General features: G+C 48.7%; 2 protein-coding genes across 2 annotated transcripts in view; one reads left to right on the top strand and one right to left on the bottom strand.

The window, feature by feature from the left end:
• Positions 1–4,924, top strand: part of Abcg1 (ATP binding cassette subfamily G member 1) — a 60,128-nt gene extending 55,204 nt beyond the window's left edge. The window contains exon 15 of the mRNA XM_021185953.2: positions 991–4,924. Coding sequence (XP_021041612.1) covers positions 991–1,219 — 229 coding nt within the window. The 3' untranslated portion in view covers positions 1,220–4,924. The remainder of the gene's footprint in view (positions 1–990) is intronic.
• Positions 4,925–12,813: 7,889 nt separating this feature from the next.
• Tff3 (trefoil factor 3) lies at positions 12,814–17,165 on the bottom strand. Its single transcript, XM_021150050.2, has 3 exons — positions 17,063–17,165; positions 14,931–15,077; positions 12,814–12,989 (listed from the first exon to the last, which is right to left on the bottom strand). Exons 1-3 carry the CDS (start codon positions 17,145–17,147, stop codon positions 12,976–12,978), a joined length of 246 nt encoding a protein of 81 aa, XP_021005709.1. The 5' UTR covers positions 17,148–17,165; the 3' UTR covers positions 12,814–12,975.
• Positions 17,166–24,815: the final 7,650 nt, after the last annotated feature.

The following is a 24,815-nucleotide window of genomic DNA, read 5'->3' as shown; positions in this document are numbered from 1 at the left end:
GGGCAGAAGGGGCGGGTCCAAGAACTGAGCATTAATGGAGCTAAATCAGCATCCAAGGATCTTCCTCTATGTCTCCCTTAGTTTTGTGCCTCTCCAGTGCACACAAGCACATATAGTCTCATACCCTGGAGATGCTATGACATGCCCTCCTATTCTGGGTGTTCCCAAGGGAGTGTCTGTATTTTATGGGAAAAGTGCCATAATGAGGTCATGGTTATAAAACCTGAACCAAGCACCTGGCGCACAGCATGCTCTCTCTCAAACACCCCAGTGCCTTCCAACAAGGATTTTCTGACCACCTAGGTCCAGGGTCTACCAGAGTCTCTGCCCCTCTGCTGAGTGACTCTGCACACTGGGCATTCCCTGGGCAGTCGATGTCTGCCCCTAGTACTTGGCCTGTGTCCTCACCCCCGACCCTCAGCTGCAGTCACAAAGGTCCACGCTGGGAACAAGAGTTTCCAAGAGTGTCAGCTTAGACCCCACTACATTGTTTAGGAGAACAAGACAGACACAAAGCCAGTTGTACAGAGTTTCAGCTGCCTGTCTGCTTGCCAATCCTGGGAAACCGGACACCAGCGCCTTTCATCTGAAGATCCCTCCTTTTGTTCTGCAAAACAAGGCTGGTCCAAAGAGGCTTTATTTAAATGCTCCAGTGTTCTTGCCAGGATATCCAAACCCATAACAGGTCCTAACCATGAAAAGGTGTGCAGGCTCAGAAGGAAGCCAAATATGTTATTTATTTATTTATTTATTTATTTATCGCCCCAGTGGCTTAAGCGGGGTTCATTTCAGTTTGCATTTTCTCTGGTGGCCTTGGAAGAAACAGGATTGTGAACAAAGGTAGGAGGCTGGTCCAGGGCCGACTCAGGACTAGCAGCCATAGTAAAGTCAGGAAGCGGTGCAGGGGAGGGGGCCGCTGATCATGGAGAGCCAGCCTAGTGACCTTCAGCCAGGCCTGCCCTTCACACCTGGCGCTCCTCCTCTCCCTAGATATGGCTTCGAAGGGGTCATCCTGTCCATCTACGGCTTGGACCGAGAAGACCTGCACTGTGACATCGCGGAGACGTGCCACTTCCAGAAGTCAGAGGCCATCCTGCGGGAGCTGGACGTGGAGAATGCGAAGCTGTACCTGGATTTCATCGTCCTGGGCATCTTCTTCATCTCCCTGCGGCTCATCGCCTATTTTGTCCTCAGATACAAAATCCGGGCTGAGAGGTAAAAACCGCCTCCAAGCCAGCGACGAGGCAAAGCAGACATTGTGACCAAGGGCACTGCTGGGAGGTAGCAGCGCACCTGCTCCTGGTGACACAGACTCTCCCAACCCAACCTGGAGGCCACGCAGGTCCGACGATGACCAGTGTTGAGCGCCTCTGCCCGCCGGGTTGAAACTGTTCGTTTCCTTTTCTAACTAGGAAGATGTAGGACGGTTGGTTTTTGTTTTTGTTTTTTTTTTCTTTTTTTTTTTTTTTTTAGATGTGGGATTCAAAATACAACTGGCATAGAATGTCATCCTGTGCTCCAGCTGGGGACAGTGGCTTCCTCCCGGAGTCCAGGACACACTGGCCCCAGATGAGGAGTGTTGGCCGAGTTGGTCCCCAGAGAAGTGGATATCTTGGGGGGAAAGGTCCACACCTAGCGGGCGCAGAGGCCACCTGAGGACCGTCTTCTCTTAAGGTCTCAGCCTTCTAAAGTTCCTCTCATTTCTGATGAAGTCACTTTCCGAGCCAAAGTCGATAAATTTCATTCGCTTCGAGAGATTGTATCTTTTTAGTACTTCTTGAGGGACTTATTCAGGGTAAAAGATGTGTTTTTGCTTGGAAACAGAAGAGTCCAACCAAGTCACCAAGGAGGCCTCACAAATAAAACCAGAGAAGGTCAAATGCAGGCTCCGGGTGAGGGCGACACCACACCAGCTGCGCTGGGGCAGCAGGGACTAACGCAACGCAACGCAACACAATGCAGACAGTGCTGGGGTACTTGGCAGGCTCCTCCCAGACTTCCTTTCTCATGTGCTTCTTAGCTTAAAACTCTTCCTAGTTTTCCAGCCACTTTCATTTTGCTCAAGAAATACTCGATCCACTCTGTGGATGTTTAAAGACCCATTTCCCCTTTCTTCATGAATCACATTAACTACCTCCACCGAGCCTGGGAAGCCGGCCTGGGGACATATTGGGTGTATCCCTCCAACTTGAGGGGAGCCGTGGGGTGTCAAGGATGGGCAGGCCGGCTGAGTGGAAGGGGAGGTGCCATGGATGTCCCCGTTAAGAAAATGCAGCTGCTCGCCTCTTCCAGAGCACTGCCATCTAAGGTCAGCCTCCTACAGAAGTCTCTATTTTTGAGGGTAGGTCAGTTTAACCCCTGTGAGCCTCAGTTTCCCCACCTGTAAGTAATTGCACTAGATCATGTCTTGACAGGTCCTGAGATTCCTCGGCTGTGGCCTTGATGCTTTCGTATCTTATCTGTAGAGAATGATAAGGGTCCGAATTTTACTTACCGCATGGATAATGTGCTTTGGAACTCTTTAGAGATTCTTTTTATTTTTTACACTCCTAGATCTTTTTTATAGAGAACACACAATTGAAATGCGTATTATGATGTAATTTTCGGTTTGCTTGTTCTATACAAACACGGCCTTGCCTTCTAGACTCAGCTTTTAACCAGGGACACGATTCGCCTTTATAAAAAAAAAAAAGTCTTCATTAAAAAAGAAAACACCAAAAAGGTCTTCATTTAATTTCAAGATAAATTAGGCATGGCGTCCAGAGAGGAACTGGCTGCTATTAGCTGTGAAGTCTGAAAGGAATGGGTGTTGGGTGGACAGACCTCAGTCTGGCACTTGGTGGGGTTGGTGCCAAAGGACCCATTCCATCTATGCCCGCACGCATGTCTTGGCATGGTGGGTCATGCCCGGCAGGCTCTGTCTCCTCGGAGAGCTCTGTGCTGTTAGTCACAGGCAGGGTGGCCCATGTTTCACTCTGGAAAGGTTCCTCGGCCTCTGGAGGGATTCTTTCCTGTCCAGGTTTCTCCTCCACCCTGAGACCTGCTTGTCACTCACCCTATGTAAGTGAGAGTGCCATGGGATCCTTCCACGGGGCAGAGTCTAAGCTCAGGATACAAGAGTTGGCAGGCTGTTGCAGGACAGGGTATCCTGGGAAGTTGATAAAGGATGTTGACCAGAACAGGCGAGGGGTCAGAAGTCACCCAGCATTGTTCAAGCTCTGCAGACTCGAGGAAGGCTGACAGCCATCCTAGGGCACTCTGCACCCTTGACCCTCATCCACTGTCCATAGGGGCCATGGTGTGTGGTTCTGCCTTTCCCCATACATAGCCTGAATCCCAGAGATGCTGTCTGGATTTCTAGACCATTCCCTTTTCTTCTTCTTCTTCCCATTGGTCTTAGTCATGGTAGGAGATACCTGGAAGTGTGCACCTACCTGCCACGGACATTAAAGTCAGACTTCCCTCACAGTTGGGTTCCCTGGAAGCCTTCCTTTCCTCTCTAGGTGAGTTCCTTCAGTTGAAAGGAAGGATTGCATTGGGTTTAAGGCTACACCACCTCCTGCTGTTGGCTGATCAAATAAAAGTCCTCATGTAAAAAACAACAGCCCAAGGACAGAATTTACAGGGCCTTGTCAGTGAGAGAGGCCTGTGGGGCTGTGTCAGATTGAGGCTCAGAAAAGGCCGGGCATAAGGGTGGGGCTGCTAGCCTCTGTCTACCCGTTTCTTTGTCCACCCCACCCCCCACAGCCTCTCCTGCCTCCTCTTCTGCCCTTTGTCCAGAGAGAGTTAAACTCTCTGGTTTTACTTCTGGGGGGGGGGGATGAGTCAGCGAACATTGCACACAGTAGGGGCAAGAATCTTTCTTCTTCACCTGGAGGTGGAGAGAGGCACCCATTAGGACCAGAAAATGGAACATGAAGCTTAGAATTTCTGAGAAACCCAAACCCAAGGCAGAGGGCAGACAATATCTGCAAAGCAGAAAACACCCAAGTGTGCCCCTGACAACAGAAAAACAGACTGAAGGCAAACACCTTCCCTTGGGAAGTGTCTGGGCACAGTGCAATCCCTTCTGGCTTCTCCATCTAGTAGTCACCCATCAAACCTTCATTGATCTGATTTCCCCCCTGTTCCAGGCCCTGAGGCCAGGGAAGACACCTTCCTTTGGAGCTTACTCCCATGGGCAGCTACTCTCTCTTTCTCTGGGTAGCATTGGGGCGGGGAGGGGCTGGCAAGGTACTGAGGGCCATCAGAGCCCCTGTCAGACGTCTGAGTCCCTGCTTTCTGGCTTTTCCAGCAGTCATTGTGCAAACACAAAATGCAACTCGGGTGCAGTGGCTACCTACTCGGTCAGTTGCTCTACCACTCAAGAGAAGGCAGAGGGGAGTGGCCAGTCTGCTCTCTGTCCCCTGAGGGATTTACATCCCAAGAGCCCATGATGAATGCCTTTAGCCCACCCAGAGGCCAGCCTTGCTTGCATCTCAGTGGGGGTGGCCCCGTTCTTTCCTAGACAGCACTAGTGGGCCACCACGGGTCAGACGCACTGGTGTCTGTGTACTTCGGGATTGAATGTTTATCTGTGATTTTGAACATGCACTTGCGTGCACGCTGTGCACATGGGCAGGCCCACTCTCGCGCATGTCCAATAGGGTTATTCTGTAGCTTGCCCTTCACATCAGTAGCCCAGTGGCCTCCAAGTCCTTCCCAGTCACCTTTACTCCAAGGAGGAAAGAGAAAATTCATCCACGCCTACAGCGCAGGAGATGAAAGTCTCTTATGGCTATTGTTGAATATGAACTAAAGGAGAATGAGAATGTGACAGACAGACAAACGGAACCCAGCAGGGGGGAGCTCAAGGAGCAGACTGTGTTAATATAAAAAGTTAGATACTTGGAAGACATAAAACTGCTAATAAAATATTTTATATAAAAATTTTTATGTGCATTTGGTGTCAAATGCTCCAAGTGATTTTGGCAGGTTTTTTTGCTGAGTCAAATCCACGTTTCCACCAGCTGAAGATGGGTGTGTCTGCCTGGTAAGGGGTTCTGATCGCTTGCGTGGTCCAACCCACTGTGGAGCCAGCCTGCTCTCTGAGCACTCTCTCTGCAACTGTCTCTGTGCTGTATTCCCTTAGATACCTAACCCACAGTCCTCTGCTGAGGGCATGTGACCCTGGTCTCCAACAGCACCAGGTGAGGCTCAAACCCCTGGAACATGAGAGCTCCAACTCCCACAGAGGCACAGCCAAGACAGCTCTGCGCATGTCTCCTCCCCGTGCCCTAGCAGCTGCATCAGGGGGTGCCCTGCTCAAGGCTCTGTAAGAGTCAGGTGTCAGGGAAGCACAGGTACACACTGGGGCTCTAAAACTCAAGAGTTGTGACTAATGCTGTCAGGACTCTCTCTCCACCTCTGCCTTTCAGGTCCCCAGGGATGGCTCAGGGGTAACATTTGGGCTTATTTGGGAATAGTCTTTCTAGCCTGAGATCTTGCAAAGAGCGTGAGTTCACTCCTGTCTTAGTTAGGGTTACCATCGTTGTGATGAAACACCGCGACCAAAGCAACCTGGGGAGAAAAGGCTTTACTTAGCTTACACTTCTGTATCACCGTTCATCACTGGAAGAAGTCAGGCAGGAACTCAGGACAGGAGGCTGGAGGCAGGAGGGTTCTGCTGCCTGGCTTGCTCTCCATGCCTTGCTCAGCCTGCTGCCTTATAGAACCCAGGGATGGAGCCACCACCATGAGCTGGGCCCTTCCCTGTCAATCACTCATTAAGAAAATACCTTCAGGGCTTCCCTGCAACCTGATATTACGGAGGTGTTCCCTTCCCTCAGATAATTTTAGCTTGTGTCAAGCTGACATAAAACTCTCCACTCTCTATCCACACCACTCCATAGACAGAACAGCAAACTTTGACGTGAAGCCATGGTTGCTTCAGTGCGGCCCCTCTCAATGCAACAGCGATGGTCTCTGCCTGTCAGCACTGGATGAACCAAACAGCACCATCAGTCACCCGGGATGTTGTTTGCCTGCGGCTCAGTGTGATGCGAACTTTATCCAGTTAGGGGTCATGTCTAAACGTTCCCTGAGTCATGAGGTCTGGGCTCCAGAAACCTGTACATCTATGAGGTTCCTCTCCACAGTGAGCGGCAGAGATGCTGAGACTAGTCAGGGGGCCTCTAGCTATGTGGTGGCCCTTGCTGGTAACCTGCTGCGGCCCGCACTTGGTTCTTCATGAATAATCCTTGCTTTGAGCAGCCAGCATGGTGCTCCTGTTGATGCCCACCTCTCCGTGGATAAAAACCTTCCTTACCCCCCCCCCACACACACACACAGCAGCACTGAAAGCTCCCACCAAACCTTTCTGAATGGAAATGGGGCGGGGGCGGGGGGAGCAAGGAATCACACAGGCTCACCTGTCTCTGGGGTGTCACCTAGGAGACCAGACTACCACCTCCTTTGATGTATCCAAGAAGACAGTGACAAATGCCTGTGGGTGCTTAAGGGTGCCCTCTAGTGGCCACTGGAGCTGCATGCTCACAGTATGTGGAGCAGATCCATCCTCTGGAAGAGAACATGAGAGGCAGATTAAGGTTAGGGGTAGGGTCACAGATTAGAAAGACTGCAGCAGCCAGACCAGGGGGGCACAAGGACAGCTGCACGGAAAGGCACCTAGTAATCTCTGTGCCAGGAAGAAGGTTAGATGTACAAGAGGGTCATCCTGGGGAAGGGGACATGCCATCTCAGAAGCAATGGGCAGGACCAAGAGCGTATGTCCCTGGCAACACACCTCAAATATCAAACTCTGCCTGAGTGGGGAATTGACAGAGAGGTGGTGGTGGTGGTGGTGGTGGTGGTGGTGGTGGTGGTGTGTGTGTGTGTGTGTGAGAGAGAGAGAGAGAGAGAGAGAGAGAGAGAGAGATGAGTTTTCATTTGTTTACTTGCTTGAGGCAGGGTCTCACTAGGTAGTCCTAGTCCTGCCCAGCCTATAACTCACTGTCTAGACCTAGCTGGCTTTGAATTTGCAGTGATCTTTATTCCTCTGCTTCCCAAGTGCCCTGTGGTATAAGACAATTTATTGAATCCCCCTATTATAATATACATGCATTCTGTTCCTCTATTGAATTTCATCAATTCCATGAATTCCTGACTAACACACACAAACACCATGAACCCCAGCTAACACAGGGGGGGGGGGGGCTCCTTGTTACATCACACTCTATAGTCAAGTCTGCACACAAACTTTTGAAAAATATATACATTCCTATTAGGTATGATGGGATAAACTAATGCAATATGTGTTGGCATGTCCACACCCCAAAGGAGGTAATGAGGGACTAGGGTGTTGGGAGCTATTAAGACAACACAATTGTCCTGATCTCTGAATTGGGCCTCCCCCCCCCCAGAAGAAAAGGGGGTCAAAAGCGGGCCACGACACACCTTTCCGAGAACAACCACAGGATGTCCCAGCCCTAAGTCAGCGCCAGATGTCCTGACCACACCCTGATACCACCAAGTTCCTGCTTCCCCGAGTAACTGCCTAAAGAATGTGCAATTCTATTGCTCCACCCGTCCCACTGATAAGTAACTGTACTTCCCCTTTTGCTTGTGCAATTCTACTGCCCCATCCCTCCTGCTGAAAGGCACTTCCCCTTTTGCTTGTGCATTTAAACCTTGGGCCTGGCTAATACATTGGAACCTTGATGCCACTCAGAATGTTTCCGTGTTGTTCTTGCACAAGGTTCTCGTCTCTCTCTACCCCCCCCCCCCAATTTGGTTCTTAGGAGAAGGTCCCCTCAAGACCCTCAAATAACTGGACCTGCTGGACGGGTCACTAGCGTTCATTGCAATTACCAAAAACAGGCCACCTGTAAGGACAGGAGTTCTGCCCAGCAGGCTGAGTGGGCATCCATGTAGTGCGGGCATCGCTACACTGGAGTGGATACCGTTCCATAAAGCTCCATGCTAGGGAAATTCAGGGCAGTGTAAGCCAGAAAACAAAAGCAACATGCCCGGACTTTGGGGTTTTTTGTTTTGTTTTGTTTTTGTTTTTTTGAGGGGGAGTCAGGTTAACATAAGGTTGAATCGTTTGGGAAGAGGGGACATTGACTGGAAAAGTGCCTCCCTCTGGGCTGGAGAGATGGTTCAGCAGTTAAAAGCACTAGCTGCTCTTCCAGAGGTCCTGGATTCAATTCCCAGCAACCACATGGTAGCTCACAACCATCTGTAATGAGATCGGATGCCCTTTTCTGGTGTGTCTGAAGACAGCGACAGTGAACTCATAAAATAAATAAATAAATAAATTTTCACAAAGTGCCTGTGGGCAAATCAGAAAGGTGCTTTATTGATTATTGATTGATGGGGGGTGGGGGCAGCCCACTGTGATTGTGCCATCCCTAGATAAGTAGTGGTCCTGGGTTGTATAAGAAAGCAAGCTAAGCAAGCCACGGGGGACAAGCCAGTAAGCAGCGTTTCTCTGTGGCCTCTTTTCCCATGTCTAGGTTTCTGCCTTGATTTCCCTTAGTGATAGACTATAATGTTAAAACCACATCAACCTCCCTTAAGCCCTAAGTTGTTTTGGTTTTGGTCACAATGTTTATCGGAGCCACGGAGAGGCAAACCAGGACATAACCTAGGTCAGGATACAACACAGGACAGGGTCTGGGTTCAAATCATGACAACAGATTTGAACCCCCCCTGAGCAGAAAGGACCCTGGACTGTCCCAGGCAGAGACAGGAGTCTATGGGTGACACCTGACACATCACAAACTCCCTCCACCTCTGACCTTGTATCTACTCAAAGCCAGCCTTATCCCCACATTCATATGGTACTGAGAGATGTACCCCAAGTTTCTGAACACCCACAGAGCAATGCATTTAGACTATGTCCACCCCAAGCCTTAGACAGGGAACAGCACAAAAATGGACTTGGATGGGTGTGATGATTTGTGTATGCTTGGCCCAAGGGAGTGGCACTATTGGAAGGTGTGGCCTTGTTGGAGTGGGTGTGTCACTGTGGGTGTGGGCTTTAGGACCTGCATCCTAGCTGCCTGGAAGCCAGTCTTCCACTAGCAGCCTTCAGATGAAGATGCAGAACTCTCAGCTCCTCCTGCACCATGCCTGCCTAGATGCTGCCATGCTCCTGCCTTGGGACAATGGACTGAACCTCTGAACCTGTAAGCCAGCCCCGACTACATGTTGTTTTTATGAGAGTTGCCTTGGTCATGGTGTATGTTCACAGCAGTAAAACCCTAACTAAGACAATGGGAGGTACTTTTCTTTGGCCCACGTGAGTCCCACGTCTCCCACTGGAGATGACAGGATGCTGCAGGTGACTCTGGGCTTGCCAGTCACAGCTGAGAAGGTCTCAGCACTCAGCACTGGCTCCATTAACAGTGTCAGAAAAGTTAACAACTGTAGGGCACCATACAGGCTAGGGCTGCTCAAGGGAATGGCTGGTTTGTAATTAGATGCTGTTGGAAGAGAGTAGACAAGGATGAGAGGTAAGGAGCAGCTGCTACTCCAGGCTGCCAGCAGAGGGCGGTGCGGGGCCGTGTGAGTTTTATTTGAGGTTCTGATTTGGTCCTGGTGGGCTCACAGCTGGCTTCACTTAGGCCTGGAAGATGTTAACCATGAACACTGCAGCTCCTGGAATGTTGCCAGATTGCTTTCAGCTAAGTCTACACCGTCCTACCCAGGTCTCTGAGGAAGAAGTGTAGCATCCTTTTAGCTCCCATGGTGAAGGAAGGCCAGGCAGAGATAGGTGGATGAGTGCTGTAAGCAAAAAGAGATGAAGACCAGGCCTGCTGCATCCCCAGGAGCAAAGGATGCCTTGCCTCACAGAGAAGGGGTTGCCCAGCCTCAGAAAGACACTGACCCCATGGCTTGACTAGGGATCAGAAAGTGGAAAGATCCAGTTTTCTTCTATAAGCTTCAGACTGGGAGGTGGCCAGTGCTGATGACCACTGTGAGATTAACACAGCCAAGGTTAGCATAGCTGAGCTCTGACCGAGAAATTCGGATCCTACAGAACGGTACAAAGAGCCCCTCTGGAATTGGGTTTGCATTTTATTTGTAATAATATTAACATGGACTTTATGTGCCAGAGAGAGCCAGGGGAGGGGGTACTTCACCTCCAACATCAACCAAACCTGACCTCCCATTTGTGGGTGAGGAGACAGAACCTGACCCATCCTGCCAGCCCGGAGGGCTCAGTGATGTTGGCCCTGGCCCGGGACTTCTCCATCAGTCTCTATCCATTCTCCACAGCAGGCCAGGGGGAGGACTGGCTCCAGCCTTGTGATTTATTTATTTTGGCTTTTCGAGATAGGGTTTCTCTGTGTAGCCCTGGCTGTCCTGGAACTCACTCTGTAGACCAGGCTGGCCTTGAACTCAGAAATTCGCCTGCCTCTGCCTCCCAAGTGCTGGGATTAAAGGCGTGTACCACCATGACCGGCTTGCAATGGGATTCTTACAACCTTCCCACCATGCTCGGGTTTACTGACTCTTTCCCCCATTCAGAGGCTCACTGAGGGTCCCTCCTCACTGAGCAGAACAGGGACTAGGACAAAGGGAGCCAGGCACTTACCCTACAAAACAGTGTGGAGTGGGCACCAGAGAGCTCAGTAATCATGCAAAGTCCTTCAGATCCCACTTGCAATGGAAGGGGGGTCTGGGGTCAGGGGTTTGTAGTTAAGAGGGAGGTAAACACAAGTGTCCCTCCTGCCGTTAGCAGGCAGACAGGATGAAGGACCCCTTTGGATTCTAAACAAGGGCATCATGACAGCTTCCCTCTAAGTCAGGGCTTTGGGAATACAGTGCCTATAGAAAGAGTTCCTGTTGTATCTTGTCGAATGTATCTTATTTCTGATGTGCTGAGAGCTTTAAAGGTTGTAGCCAGTCTTTGCTACTTTGTGTGTTCTTTTTCCTTTATGCCTTTATCACCCTGCCTGGTTTCATGCCCCCTAACACTAGATAGGAGAACAGCAAGGATTAGGGGGAAAGAGAAAGAGAGAGAAAGGGAAAGGGGAAAGAGATCCCTCAATCTAATTCTTTCCTTTTGTTTCTTCTTTGACCATGGCTACTAACAAACCATAACCAAGCCCCCTAACTGGCCAACCACCACCCACTCTCTCCCCCTCTCTCAAAGCCCTTGAATTTCTATACCCTCTGAAAAGTTCCCAAAATTTCAAACATCACACAATCACAGGAATTATCTGCAGCTGGCAAAACTGTGCCTCTGCTAGAGCATGAGGCAAATCATAGTCACCTGCTGTGGACAGTCCGAAGCAGCCCCACAACCCCACACCTGGGATTAAAATAAAAGCACATTCTTACAATGTTCCTGTGTTGTTGTTTTTTTAAAGAAACCAAAATTCCAGAATCCTCAAAAATGTCACTACAAAGGTGAGTGCCCCAAGTCTAATGTCATTAGCGTGGGGACCAGGGCACATTGCTGGGTAAAGTGTTCACCTCACATGAAAATGTACAGAAAACTCAGCTGTCAAGACAAAATGGCATTTAAAAATCAAAGGTAATACATAGATATGTAGTGAATAAAATGTCAAAAATCTGCGCTTGGATAAGAGTACCCCACTTCTACATTGTAATCTTGGCCCTGCTTCCAATAAACCTTTATTTATTAAAGCAAGTAGGAGCCAAGGAGGCAGGGGCTTTGCCTACCATACAGGCTCAAATGTCTGTCTCTGGAGTTTACTCTGATGGTCCTTTAAGACGTGGGTTCTAACGGTTTTCCCCCGTGCACCCTGGGTGTCAATGGTCAATGTGACAATCAGTTAGTGTGATATGTTTTAAATGTGACTTGCCAAAAAAATCACACTGAACCATCATTTCTAGTGCAGTGGTTAAGGGACCAAGGTCTCTCCCAGGGGGAAGAAACCAGGAAACCCCAGCACAATGAGAAGCAATGTTTCCTGGCCCCTGTGTTGTGTAAATGAGCCATAGAGTAGCCTGGATGATGTGGCCCTGAGATGGTCCCCTGTGGGAGTAGACCTAGGGATCAGCCATGCAGCACAGGAAGGTGCCTCCACCCCCAAACCTTCCCATGGTGAGTGCAGAGAAAAGCCACACTGGAAATGAGGAGAGGGGACCAATCAGCCTAGAGAATGTGGACATGGGTAAGGATGTGATATATAGACTACTGTTCTGTATCCATAAAAAAAAAGCCTTGTACAGTATGGCAGATATTAAATATGACAATACAAGTGAGCTGTGAACAGTTCTACCTGCTGCTAGCTCAATTTGACATATCCAAGAGTCACCTGAGAAACCATCCTCAATTGAGGACCTGCCCAAATCAGATTGGCCTGTTGGAATGGCTGAGAGTGAGGGTGGTGGTGGTGGGTTATCTTGATTGTTAATTGATATGGAAGGGCCCAGCCCATGATGGGCGGCACCATCCCTTGGCAGGTGGACCTGGGCTTTATTAGCGAGTCAACTGAGCATGAACCCTAAACTATGCCATCGAGGGTCACTCTCCACGGTTTCTGCTTCAAGCTCCGGCTCAAATTCCCACTGTGACTCCCCTCAATGGAACTGTGCCCTGGAAGTGTAAGTCAGACAAAACCTTCCTCCTGTAAGTTGATTTTTGATCAGAGTGTTTCATCCCAGCAGTAGAAGGGAACTAGAATACTTGCCTCAAGGGATCCTGGCATGAAGCTGTTCTCAGAGAAACACCGGAACTCAGAATCAGTTCCCCACAGGCCTGGGACATCCTCTCCCCGGTGAAGTGTGACCCTTCACCCTCCCCACCCTGCGAGCGACACATGGAAATAAACACAAGAGTAGAGGTCTCAGCAATCAGAGCAGCCTTGTGTTGGCTGTGAGGTCTTTATTCTTCAGGACTCTTGGCTCCTTTATTGGCCTGCAGCAGGGAGCAGATCGGGGATGCATGCTACCCTTGGCCACCATCAGCAGCAGGAGTCCAGGGTGCAGAGTTCCCTTCCTGGAGCCTGGACAGCTTCAAAATGTGCATTCTGGGAAGGAAGGAAGGAAGGAAGGAAGGAAGGAAGGAAGGAAGGAAGGAAGGAAGGAAAGGGTCAAGGTGAGTGGGGTCATTATCATGCAGCCCTAACATCCCTTCCCAAGGGCAAGACAGGCTCTGAGGCCAGCACCTGTCTGCCTTCTTCTCCTGGGTCACAATAGATATCTGAGCCCCCTCCCACCCTCTAAAGCCTGGGAGAGAAACTATGCATCTTCCTGGTGAACCGAGCCACATAACTGGATCCCTCCTAGTGGTCCTGGCAGGGGGTTATGTGAGATGGTACCTGGGAAGGAGCCAGAGGCAAGGGACCTGCCAACTGTAGGGCAGTGGCAAGCTCCTGCCGCTGCTCCTGACTATCTTCAGTCCTCTCTCCTGGCTTGGTTGAAGGGGGTTGAGGGGGGGGCTGCATGTGCTTTGCCTCCGTTCAGCTGGGACTCAGCCTTCTGTTACCCAGGCCAAAGAGCACATCTGGCTCCTTTGAGTGCTGGCCCAGGAAGAAGTCTTGTAGAGGTCCAACCTTCTTAGAAGTTCAGCCAGCATTTGGACGTGACAGATGGCTCACAGTGGGTGGCTACCCTGAGATGTGGTAGGTTGGGGCCTGGGTAAAGCAGGATTGGGAAACTACCCATGTGCCTGACCATCTGCTGTTTGCACACGGCCCTACCCAGGGATTCTCAGGGTACCTGCCCTGCAACTGACTCCACCCGAGGAAGGGGGAAGAGAGATAGGAGGTGGGGGCAAAGTGGGGCACAAGCACAGTCGCCTGGCTATGGGTCTTCTGTGAGCTCTGGACAGTCATAAGTAACAAGGGAGTATGGATGGCTAGCTTGCTAAGAACAGGCTCAAAATCAGCTACACAGCTGCACAGTCTCTCTCTGTCTCTCTCTCTCTTTCTTCCTCCCCCCTCCCCGAGTGTGTGTGTTTCACACCAGCTCCGATGAAGTGGCACCTTATCATTGTATCTGCCTCTCTGTCTCTGTCTCTCTGTCTCTTTCTGTGTCTCTGTCTCTCTCTCTCTTTCTGTGTGTTTCAAACCAGGTCCCACCATGTGGTACCTCATCACTGTGTCTGCCTGTCTGTCTGTCTGTCTCTATGTGTCTCTGCCTCTCTCTGTGTGTGTCTCTGTGTCTCTGTCTTTGTCTGTGTGTGTTTCAAACCAGCTCCCACAATGTGGCACCTTATCACTGTGTCTGCTGCCTGCCTCCCTCCCTCTCTCTCTCTCTCTCTCTCTCTCTCTCTCTCTCTCTCTCTCTCTCTCTGTGTGTGTGTGTGTGTGTGTGTGTGTGTCTGTGTGTCTGTGTGTGTCTGTGTTTCAAACCAGCTCCCCCCATGTGGCACCTTATCACTGTCTATGTGTGTTCACACACATGCTTATTTACTCCGTGTGCATATGTGAAGAGGGACATGCCAGTGCACCTGTAGAGGTCAGAGGACAACCTGAAGGAGTCAATTCTCTTTTGCCACCATGTCAGTTTCAGGAATTGAATTCACATCATCAAGATGGAGAACAGGCACCTTGACTGCCAAGCCATCTCACTGGCTTACTCAAATAGGATCTCTCACTGGTTGGGAACTTGACAATTTGGCTAGGCTAGCTGACCAGCAAGCCCCAGGGATCTGCCTGTCTCTGCCTCCCCAGCGAGGAGGATCCAAGCATGGCCACCACACCTGGCTTTTTTGACATGGTTTTGTGAATCAAACTCGTGTCCTCTTGCTTATGTGAGAAGCATCTCACTGATGCTGCATCATCTCCCTGGCCCTCAGAACACAGTTATGTATTTTGTAGAAAGGGCCAGCCACTGCCACCAGCTGCCCTGGGCACAACGCCCCTGATATGAGGTGTCACCAAGGAATACTGATGATACTATTGTCCCGCTGGGGCCCAGCCACATGGAAGGGCAGGGCCACCCTGGGCACCACCGGCTGGCCTTACCTGTCTCCTGCAGAGGTTTGAAGCACCAGGGCACATTTGGGATGCTGGAGTCAAAGCAGCAACCACGGTTGTTACACTGCTCCGATGTGACAGAGGGGTAGCCACAGTCCACTCTGACATTTGCCGGCACCATACATTGGCTTGGAGCTGTCCAAATGAAACACAGTCAGCTGCCAGAGTACTCGTTTGGGGTATTGTCTTGCTTCTTGTGGCACTCCCTCAGCCATCCCCCCTGAGTTCAGAGGAATGGCATGGGGCATGTCTAAAGGAAAGCAGTCTATTGGGAAATGATGCTTCCTAGAGATCTCCCTGACAGTGGAGGGTGGGAATGTGGGACCCAAATCATCCTGGCTGTCCTTAGTTCCCTCCATTAACACCCTTCACTGCATCTCTAACATCCCTTGGCCATCAGGTGTAACCTTTGGAACATGCAGCCTTAACAGACCCTTAGCTGCCATCAACTCCATAGCTAAGAATGCCACCGGAAACATCCAACTCACGTAGCAGAGCCCCCATGCCCTGCCCTGACACCCCCATCAGAGTTCTTGGGAAATGCCTTAACGTATGACCACCTTTGTTTATGGTGGAAGGGGCAGTTTCATGGCCATAGACACTCAAACTTGGCTAAGGATATTTTTGTGTGTGAGAGAGAGACAGTCTCTCATGTAGCCCAGGCTGACCTTGAACTCCGTGTTCACTCATCAATTTAGAAGGATAGCTGTGGTTTGTATCCTTAGAGATTTGGTCTTTTGAGATTTATTGTAATGCTAAATGTAACCCCTTCCCACCCCCAAGACCTGGTCATCCCAGAGATGAGAGTCTGCATGTATACCCTGGCTCCAAGTTATTACTGATTGGTAAATAAAGATGTCACTAGTCAAGAGACATAGGTAGGTTTTAGGTTTCTGGGGCTTGGGGGTTGGATTGGGACCACAAGGAAGAAAAGTGTGCAGGAGGAGAAAGAGAAGCCACCATGGGGTAGGTGAGTCCTAAAGACTAGCCAATAGGAGTTAAGAGCAGCCTAGATGAAACATAGTAAGTAATAACTCGGGTTATTGGTAGGAAAGCAGATTCTATAGCATAGAGGCTAAGTATCTGCCCAGCTCTTGTGCTATTTAACGCTTATTGTAAATATAAAGGTTGTGTGTGTGTGTTTTTATCCTGGAACTAAATGGTCAAGGCAGAGTAGAAACCCCAGGTCAAAATTAAATATTTTCTATAACATGCATCCACTGCTGATTGCTAACCCAAGGAATCTGTCCATTTGCCCAGTGTCCCTCACTGGGTCAGGAGATCAAAAACAGGTCTAGATATCCAACAGCTGGCAGGGCCCCTGGATCCAGGAAGATTGCATGTTTATCCATACGTGATCAGCTAACTGATTTCCCTTAAGTGGAAACCCAACAAACTTCTCTATCTCCCCCACCAAAGAGGATACTACATTGTGCCTCCCATGAGATGGGAGGGAGAAGGGGAGGGAGATAGGAACCTTTCAAAACTTCAACGCAGCTCCAGCTCCCAGAGGCTTTTGTGTAGGTGGCATGCCCTGGGCAGCAGGGTTCCAAAGCCTGCCAGGGGACCTCTTGTCTTCACCTTGGTCAGGGGTGACCTGGTGAAGGTCCTACCCAGTGGCTCAGAGTACTTCTCACCTAACACTGTGACCCAGTGCCCAAGGGTTTCTATAAACCGTCTTGAGCTATTGCTTTCTCAACTGTTTCTTTTCTTTTTCTCTTCTTTTTTTTTACACCTTTGGTTCTGGTAACTTGCCAGGATGCTCAGTGTGTGCTCAGAAATCTCTGGCAAAGAAAGGAATGAGACAGGATGAGCCCCAGCTGTCCCTTCCTCCCCAGCCCTGGTTCCAACCCCGCTGCAGATTCTGAGGAGAGCTGTCCCGAGTATGTCAACTCTCTCTGAGCCTCTATTTACTTGTCTTTGAAGTGGATCAGAAAGAGCCTCTCTGTAGAACTGCCTCAAGAAACCGTGTACCTCTTCAGTGGTGATTCATTATTAAATCGATGCAGAGGGTACATCCCTGCTTTCAAGCTCACAGAATGCTCTGTTAGCCTAGGTCTTCTGTGTCCCTCCTTGTAGAGGTCCCAGCCTAGGACAGAGGGAACCAGATAGGTACTTACACAAGCCAACGTAATCTGCAGCTACCCCAGAGGACCCAGCAACCAGGACCACCAACAGCATTAACCAGAGGGCTCTGGTCTCCATGGCAGCAGGCAAGCTTCAGGACCACTGCACAGGATGTGCAAGGTCACAAGGACGGCCCTTTTATAGCCATGTGTTTGCTGGGTTCTGTGGACTCTGGACTCTATCCTGTGAGATTTCAGAAGACTCCTCCCCAGTACTAAGTTGGGGGACACAGGGAGGGGGGCAGGGAGGGAGGGGAGAGGGCTAGGGAGGGAAACAAGGACCAGGAAGAGGTGGGGACAGCCGTGGTAGATCAGTCTGAAAGCAGATCTGTCAATCAATTTGTATACCTAGTCTAGAAGCAGACTCTGTGATGCTGTAAGGCAAGGCCACTGGCTGGACAGAGCCACAGGCTAGGCAGGGACATTTAGTCTCAAGCACCTCACCGAGAACAGTGAAGAAGACCCTGGGCTACTTTGTCCACATCACCACCAATCTCGTCTGTCACTTGTGAAGGTGGAAACTCTAGCTTTGCACTTTCTCCAGAAAAGCCATTTTTTTTTATCATTAGCTACACTTTAATAGCTGAAATATTTATTCAATGTATTTTAATGAAATATACTTAATAAATATATTTGTATATTTATTAATACAAAATAGATTCTATTACTATAATAAAATATATTTTACTAAAAATAATATATAAATTATATATTTGAAAATATGTAATTTAAATACATATAAATATATAAAAATACTAATATATTTGGTTTTTTAAATGAAAAAATATAAAGTCCCCCCTTCCATCCAGAGACATCTATTTTCAGTACCTCTGGTTTCTAGACCTGAGCAGATTTTTAAAAATTTACTTGCTTAATTGTGTGTGTGTGTGTGTGTGTGTGTGTACAGGTACCACATGTATGCATGAGCATGCAGAGTCAGAAAAGACATCAGATCCTCTAGATCTGGAGTTACAGACAGTTGCGAGCCACTGTGTGGTTGCTGGGATTGAGTCAGGGTCTGCTGGAAGAGCAGCCGGTGCTCCTAACCACCAAGCCACCTCTCTAGCCCCTCCCACACAGATTTTTACCCCAAGCAGATACAGACTCTTCATCTTTACCGAGTCTGCCTGGCCTTACTCCCAGTAAATGGTCTACACTGGAAACCAGCCTTCAGCAGCTTGTGTGGATGAGGCTGGGGTGACTAGACCTGGCTTCGGAAGGGAGAAGCTGTGGGCTGACAGAGTGCATGCTAACATTACTGCAGCAGCAGGGGCTAGCAGCCATTAGTTCAGTGTGTCCCACCTCCCAGAAGATAGCTGGTAGTCTGCCTTGCCTGGTCCTCACTGCCTGGCATTGTGGCATCTCATTAGATTGTACAGAGACCACCTGAGAACCCTCTGGTTCCCTCTGGTTCTCAGCACAAAATGGCTGCATCTAACCGCTCAAAGTTGGCTTCCACATTGGACAAGTATAAAAGTGGGTACCCAAATAGATGCCCAGGAGCCATCCCTCACAGACTGGCCAGTGGAGGCCAGGTCTGTGTGCAGGGTCTGACAGGCATGTCCAAGCCTGCAGGCTGGTTCTAGCATCAGAGATTCAGCCTGCGGAGGGCCTTATCAGAGTAAACATAGCCTGGATCATAGACCAGACAGTCAGCCTGAAGATACTGGAATCTCATGACACCTGAGGTCAGAGCCTGGGGAGGAGTAAAGAGCCGAAGACAGGAACTGCGACATACGATGAAAGAATCATCAGGACAAAGTGAATTTCGAGTGGGTCTTGAGTCACGGCCACGAATTCACTAGATGAGAGAGGGTCACACAGGTATGGCAGTGGTACTGCCTGCTCGGTGACACTCACGAGCATCCCAGCCTTGGAGCAGGTGAAGGCCAGACGTGGTTTCACCTCGCCCTTTTCTCAAGTTATCAGTCTCTGTTATCTGAGGCAGCAGTTAGGTAGAGGAAGAAGGCAAAAGCCAGGGCTTGTCGCCAGGAATTCCTGCTGGCCACCTGTCACCCGTTGTGCATCTGTGCTAGGCGTGGTCCTCCCTCCCTCCTTGTGAATTCCTCTCTTGCCTCCCAGCCCCTTCTGAGTCATCAGGACCTAGATGTGGATGTTTGGAGGAAGTCAAAGCTGCGGCTCTGGTTCTTTTTAAAGCTTGAAATTATTTTCCCAGAACACCAGAGCCTGTCTGATGTCCCCCTGACAGTGGTGGGTGGCTACTGTCTTAGTACTCAAAACTGGAGACTCGGCCCTATGTGAGAATCACTTTCTGCACTTAGGAATATGACACATTCACATTTGTCCCTGAAAGACAGGGGCATCCCTGAACCAGGCATGGTGTCTGCTTCCTCCAAACATCCACATCTCCTTAGACCTGTGTCTTTAACATTGTGTCTCAGTCATGAGACACCATTTTTTATAAACGATGTCATGCCACACACTCCGTTCGAGTCAGCTTGACAGGCTGAGAGGCCTAAAAGCCACTCACGAGGCAGAGAGTTTCACGGAAACTCACCTCCTAGAGTCTGACGTTCTCTCTAACCCATATACTCATATTCCATTCCCGAGTTAGTCTGGTGTATGGATCCATGTGCTCTCTTTTAGTATTATCTTATTATAAGTGCCTTTTAAGATTAAATTCTGACATAGCTAAGCCTTCACCAGTGTTCCAACGTCCTAGAAAGTCCTTGAACAGACCATGCATGGGCTTGGAATTCAGTAAGAATGTTGCCTATTCAGTGACATTCAAAATTGCCTCTGGTATTAAACTATCACTTTGAATAAAAGCTAAGTCACTGCCTTACACAGGAATTTACCATCAACTAGGAAGAAGGAAGTTTGAGACCTAAGGAGGAACCAGAGTAGATACTTAAAACTATAGATAGCTGAGTTACACCCATACACACGTATTTACATTGGCCTAGGGGGAAGGTGGACTATACAATAGACTAAAATAAGAACTATGGCAAGGGCACGAAGCCCTTGACCCTGGCTCCTAAGATTAAGTGGATCTTAGGTGGAGCTCTTTTTTATCCCAGTTGTTAACAATAAATTCTATCCCAGGTGGTTCCTGTCAGACCTTCTGTGTTTGTATTCCTCTGTTTTGTGAAAGAATCCAGTAACCTCTTTGTACCTTGCAGGTGTGTCACCCAACTTCCCTATTTTCTTCTGTATAAAAAGTTTGATGCTCGATTTAACAAATTACATTCAGATTCTACACAACCTCTCCTGTGTGCATCTGTCTGTCATTCCATCCGATGCTTTGCCCACCTGCCCCAGAGACCTGTTCCACACAGACAAAGAGATCCAGAGGGTCTACAACAATGTCATACTTACTTTGTAAAGACTTTCAGATCCTGTACACAAGTCTGAGTTCATTGGCATCAGGAAACAGTTTTCCAAAGTTGTGCTATGCTTAAATATGTTTAAAAGAAACTGCCTGGTACCAGACGTTAGACATTTGAACCAGCACCAGCTAAGCAAGCCATCCTGGATGGCATGGTCTTTTCTCAGCTTCCGTGAGTTGTTTCTCTGTGGGCCATAAGCAATTGAAGGGATCTCCCTTCCCCCCAGCTGGCACACAACACAAGAGGCAACTTTGATTTAAGTAGAAGCAGAGCTCAGGAAGGGCTCCTCGCTCAAAGTGTAACAGCTGGGCAGGAGAGAATGGAATTAACACCGGTCCTTTTCAAGCTTTGAGACAAAGTGTTTTGTACATTTATTGAGATATTTGTTAAAATCCAAAGGAACAAAATATTCAGAGGGACAGCTTCTGCAACTTTATATTCACAGAAACTAATGTCAAGGGAGGCCAAGAAAGGGGAGAGAAAAATCTCTGTCAATTATTTTGCAAGATGGAATACAGCAATGTATTGTTTGGAGCCTTTTAGGAGGAGGGAGAGATAGATAGATAGATAGACAGACAGACAGACAGACAGACAGACAGACAGACAGACAGATAGATAGATAGATAGATAGATAGATAGATAGATAGATGAGATAGGTGGGTAGGTGGGTAGATAGATAGGTAGAGAGATAGACAGAATTTTTTTTTTTTTTTGGTCAGGCACATCTTGATAGATCATAGCAGGGTGGACGAAATGGGTTCCAAGACCACTCTTATCTTCCTATCTCACCCAGGCACACACATTTGAGACTCACACTCCTGTGTGATCTGAGTGGAACTTAGTAGAACTCTCAATACAAGCAGCCCACCATGGTAACATTGCTTGACCAGGACATTTTCAAGTCTACCAGCATCTCCTGCGGCCATGCTACCATGTATCTCTGCTGTAAATGAGTGTGTCTTTCCCAGTGCATGTTCTGTGCCATGTCATCCATGAGTTTATGGTGACCTTGGCATGAAGAAGCCTAAATTTTCCCTTCCTTGGCCATTGTGCACTGTATGCCTGACTTGGAGAGTCAGGCAATTCCTGGCCAAGAAACGAAAGGAAAAGTGTTCCACTCCCCCAGTGGATTCTGAGGAAAACAGGTTTTTAAAAAAGCAGGTACAACACTTAAGCTGCTGAAGGAGAGCCAAACAGGGGCTGAAAGGATCACTGGCTGTGCTCTGGCGAGTACTTGAGCCAACTTGGCTATCCATTCTACCAGAGGGAGTTGATTTTTTTTTTTTTTTTTTTTTAAAGCTTGGGCAAGCCGGGCGTGGTGGCACACGCCTTTAATCCCAGCACTTGGGAGGCAGAGGCAGGCGGATTTCTGAGTTCGAGGCCAGCCTCGGCTACAAAGTGAGTGCCAGGACAGCCAGGGCTACACAGAGAAACCCTGTCTCGAAAAACCAAAAAAAAAAAAAAAAAAGCTTGGGCAAACTTACCAGGTCTTATTTAAATTGGGGATTGAATTTGCTTTCTATCTGCTCTACAAGAGTAAATTGGTTGGGTCAGTAATAACATATATACAACACCCCTCCCCACAAAATGCTAACTTGGCTGTCAGCCATTGGAGAACATAGCACTATGGGTATATACTGTAAATGACATTTCTTCTTCGTAAAAGATGTGACTACATTTAGTTACTTTGTGTGTGTGTGTTCTTATGTGTATTTGTGTTTGTGTGTGTGTGTGTACACAGGGTGCACGTGGTGGGCCACTAACAACTCGGGGGAGTTGGTTCTTTCCTTCTGCCATGTGGGGTCCTGGACCTTAGGTCTTTGGGCTTAGCAGCAAACACCAATTCCCACAATACAACATCAAGGTCCGTCACAGATTAGCCACATGCCCAGAGCCCTTGTGGCCAACTTGTTTTTAAACATCTGGGGGAGGGGGGCGGTTACCAGAGAGTTAATATTTGCTGAGTTCCCTCCCGCAGCCAGAAATACTATTGAACGAAGAACAGTCAATATTTATTAGCCATCACCGAGTGCACAGCCTCCAACCAGGTACCTCAGAAGACATGAACAGAACCAGTGGCCACTGTTGATAAAAATGCTGGCTGTTGAGCCGGGCGTGGTGGCCCACGCCTTTAATCCCAGCACTCGGGAGGCAGAGGCAGGTGGATTTCTGAGTTCGAGGCCAGCCTGGTCTACAAAGTGAGTGCCAGGACAGCCAGGGCTACACAGAGAAACCCTGTCTCAAAAAAAAAACCAAAAAAAAAAAAAAAAAAAAAATGCTGGCTGTGGAGGGGCATGCTGAATTCCAACCCCAGGCGGCAATTACCCCGTGTCAGCTAGACCTATTGGGAAGGATTGAGCAAGCGAGGTGTCTATTTCACACATGTGCAGTGGGTTAAAGGGAACAACCAGTGCTCTGCAACCCTGGGACTAGCAAATCACTTCATCTGGTAGAGGCAAAGGCGGCTTTGAGCAGAAGTGGAAGCAGCGTGATGGCTACGAAAAGGAAAGTGACAAGAAATGCCACTAAGGCATGGGACATGGGACAAGCCAGGGTGCCAAGACACAGAGTTAGATGCTGGAAGAGACCCAAACCAGAAGCATCCTGTTCAAGGACCATCTGCAGACAGCAGTTAGGGCCTAGTTCGCTCACCTTTGTTTAGAGGGGAAGTGACCATTCCCGCACACCACCTTGTGCTACCACTGGGGTTGATGAATGGAAATGGCCAAGTTGGGCTTTCTTTTCAATTCCATTGACCACTAGTGTGAGCAGCAATTAGATGTGACTACTCACTGAATGTATTTGCCACAATGCATAAAAAAACAATAGGAGTTTTATAACCTGGAAAATTCCCTTTTTCTTCTCCTTAAAATGATACCAAATTATTCTCTTATATGTAAATTGTATTGCTATATATAAAGTATGTTTTAAAAGCAGGAAGAGGAAGAAGAAGAAAAAAGAGGAAGAAGATGATGTTCATGATGATTGATAGGAGAAAGTCAAGACAGATCTTATTGGATGCTAATAATTTAACTTCATATTCAAAGGGAGACTCTACTTAGCGAGTTGGTTGTTGCTGAGGCAAAAAATCTGAAACAATGTATAAGATGAAGAAGGACTTCCTGGGCTGGAAGTTTCAGAAGGTAACTAGACTCCATAGGCTCAGGCAAAACATACCGGTGGTAGGGTGTGTGGTAGAGCCCCCTGGTGAACAGGAGACCTTGTGCTGCTGCTATTCATTACAGTTATGACTATCTTGTACAGCAAATTTCACAGGCTTTAACACTGGGGCCAGTTGGATTCGCCCCACTGTTGCTGGTCAAAGCCCACACTTCACGCCACAGTGGCGTCCTTCCCTAGGCAGAACTTTCGGCCCCCGTTGTCCTTGAGTTTCTCTCTCCCCTGTGCCTCTTCTACTGGGGGAGGGTGGGGCTTCTTCCTGCTCACCTCCCTAGTGCCTCACAAGACAGAGGGTAGCCTTTGCAGGGGCACAGCGAGCAGAATAAATAAGCTTCGGTAATAAACACTGATGCCCTGGTCCGAAGCACAGCCATCAGAAGTGTGTGCCCCAGCTCTGTGCTGTAAGGGCAGACGTTAGTTATTGGTGATTGCCTGACTCTGGCAGCCATGGGACTCCTAAGGGATTAGAACACTGTCTCCAAGGCTGTGTGCAATTGCTGGCTAATCTGGCTGGACAGAACTGGGTAAAGCAGCAGCAGGCAGTATCCTGAGGCAGCTCCCTCTGCTGCTATGAGGGCTATTTAGATTGTAATCAATACTCTTGTATGCCCAGGTACAGGGCAAACAACACAGCCATAAAGCAGAAGGGATGATAAGTAACCCATGGGTCATTAGGAGGCTTCTGAGTGATAAGGACTGGGGAGTGTGAGGAGCCGGGGGTGCCCACCCTTTGTGACCTGGCACGCCTTTACAGTGATCAACACGAAAGATCTTCAAGCCATTGTAGAAATCACCCAAAGTCACTGACAGGGACTTGCAGCATAGCATGAAGTGGAACCAGAAGGGTATTGGGTGTCTCATCCAAAATCTAATTTATAGCCGGGCACTGGTGGCGCACACCTTAATCCCAGCACTCAGGAGGCAGAGGCAGGCGGATTTCTGAGTTTGAGACCAGCCTGGTCTACAGAGTGAGTTCCAGGACAGCCAAGGCTATACAGAGAAACCCTGTCTTGAAAAACTACATATATATATATATATATATATATATATATATATACACACACACACATACATATGTGTGTATGCATGTATGTGTATGTTTGTATATGTATGTGTGTATATGTGTATGTACATATGTGTGTGCATGTATATGTATATGATGTATATGTATACATATATATGGTCCAAAGTCTCTACTGGCAGAGGAAACACCACTG

This window comes from Mus caroli, unplaced genomic scaffold (assembly GCF_978045245.1).
Source record: "Mus caroli unplaced genomic scaffold, Mus_caroli_1 scaffold_18, whole genome shotgun sequence".
Taxonomy (NCBI): Eukaryota; Metazoa; Chordata; class Mammalia; order Rodentia; family Muridae; genus Mus; species Mus caroli.
The sequence above is the reverse complement of the archived record's forward strand: the minus strand, read 5'-3'. Positions and strand labels throughout refer to the sequence as shown.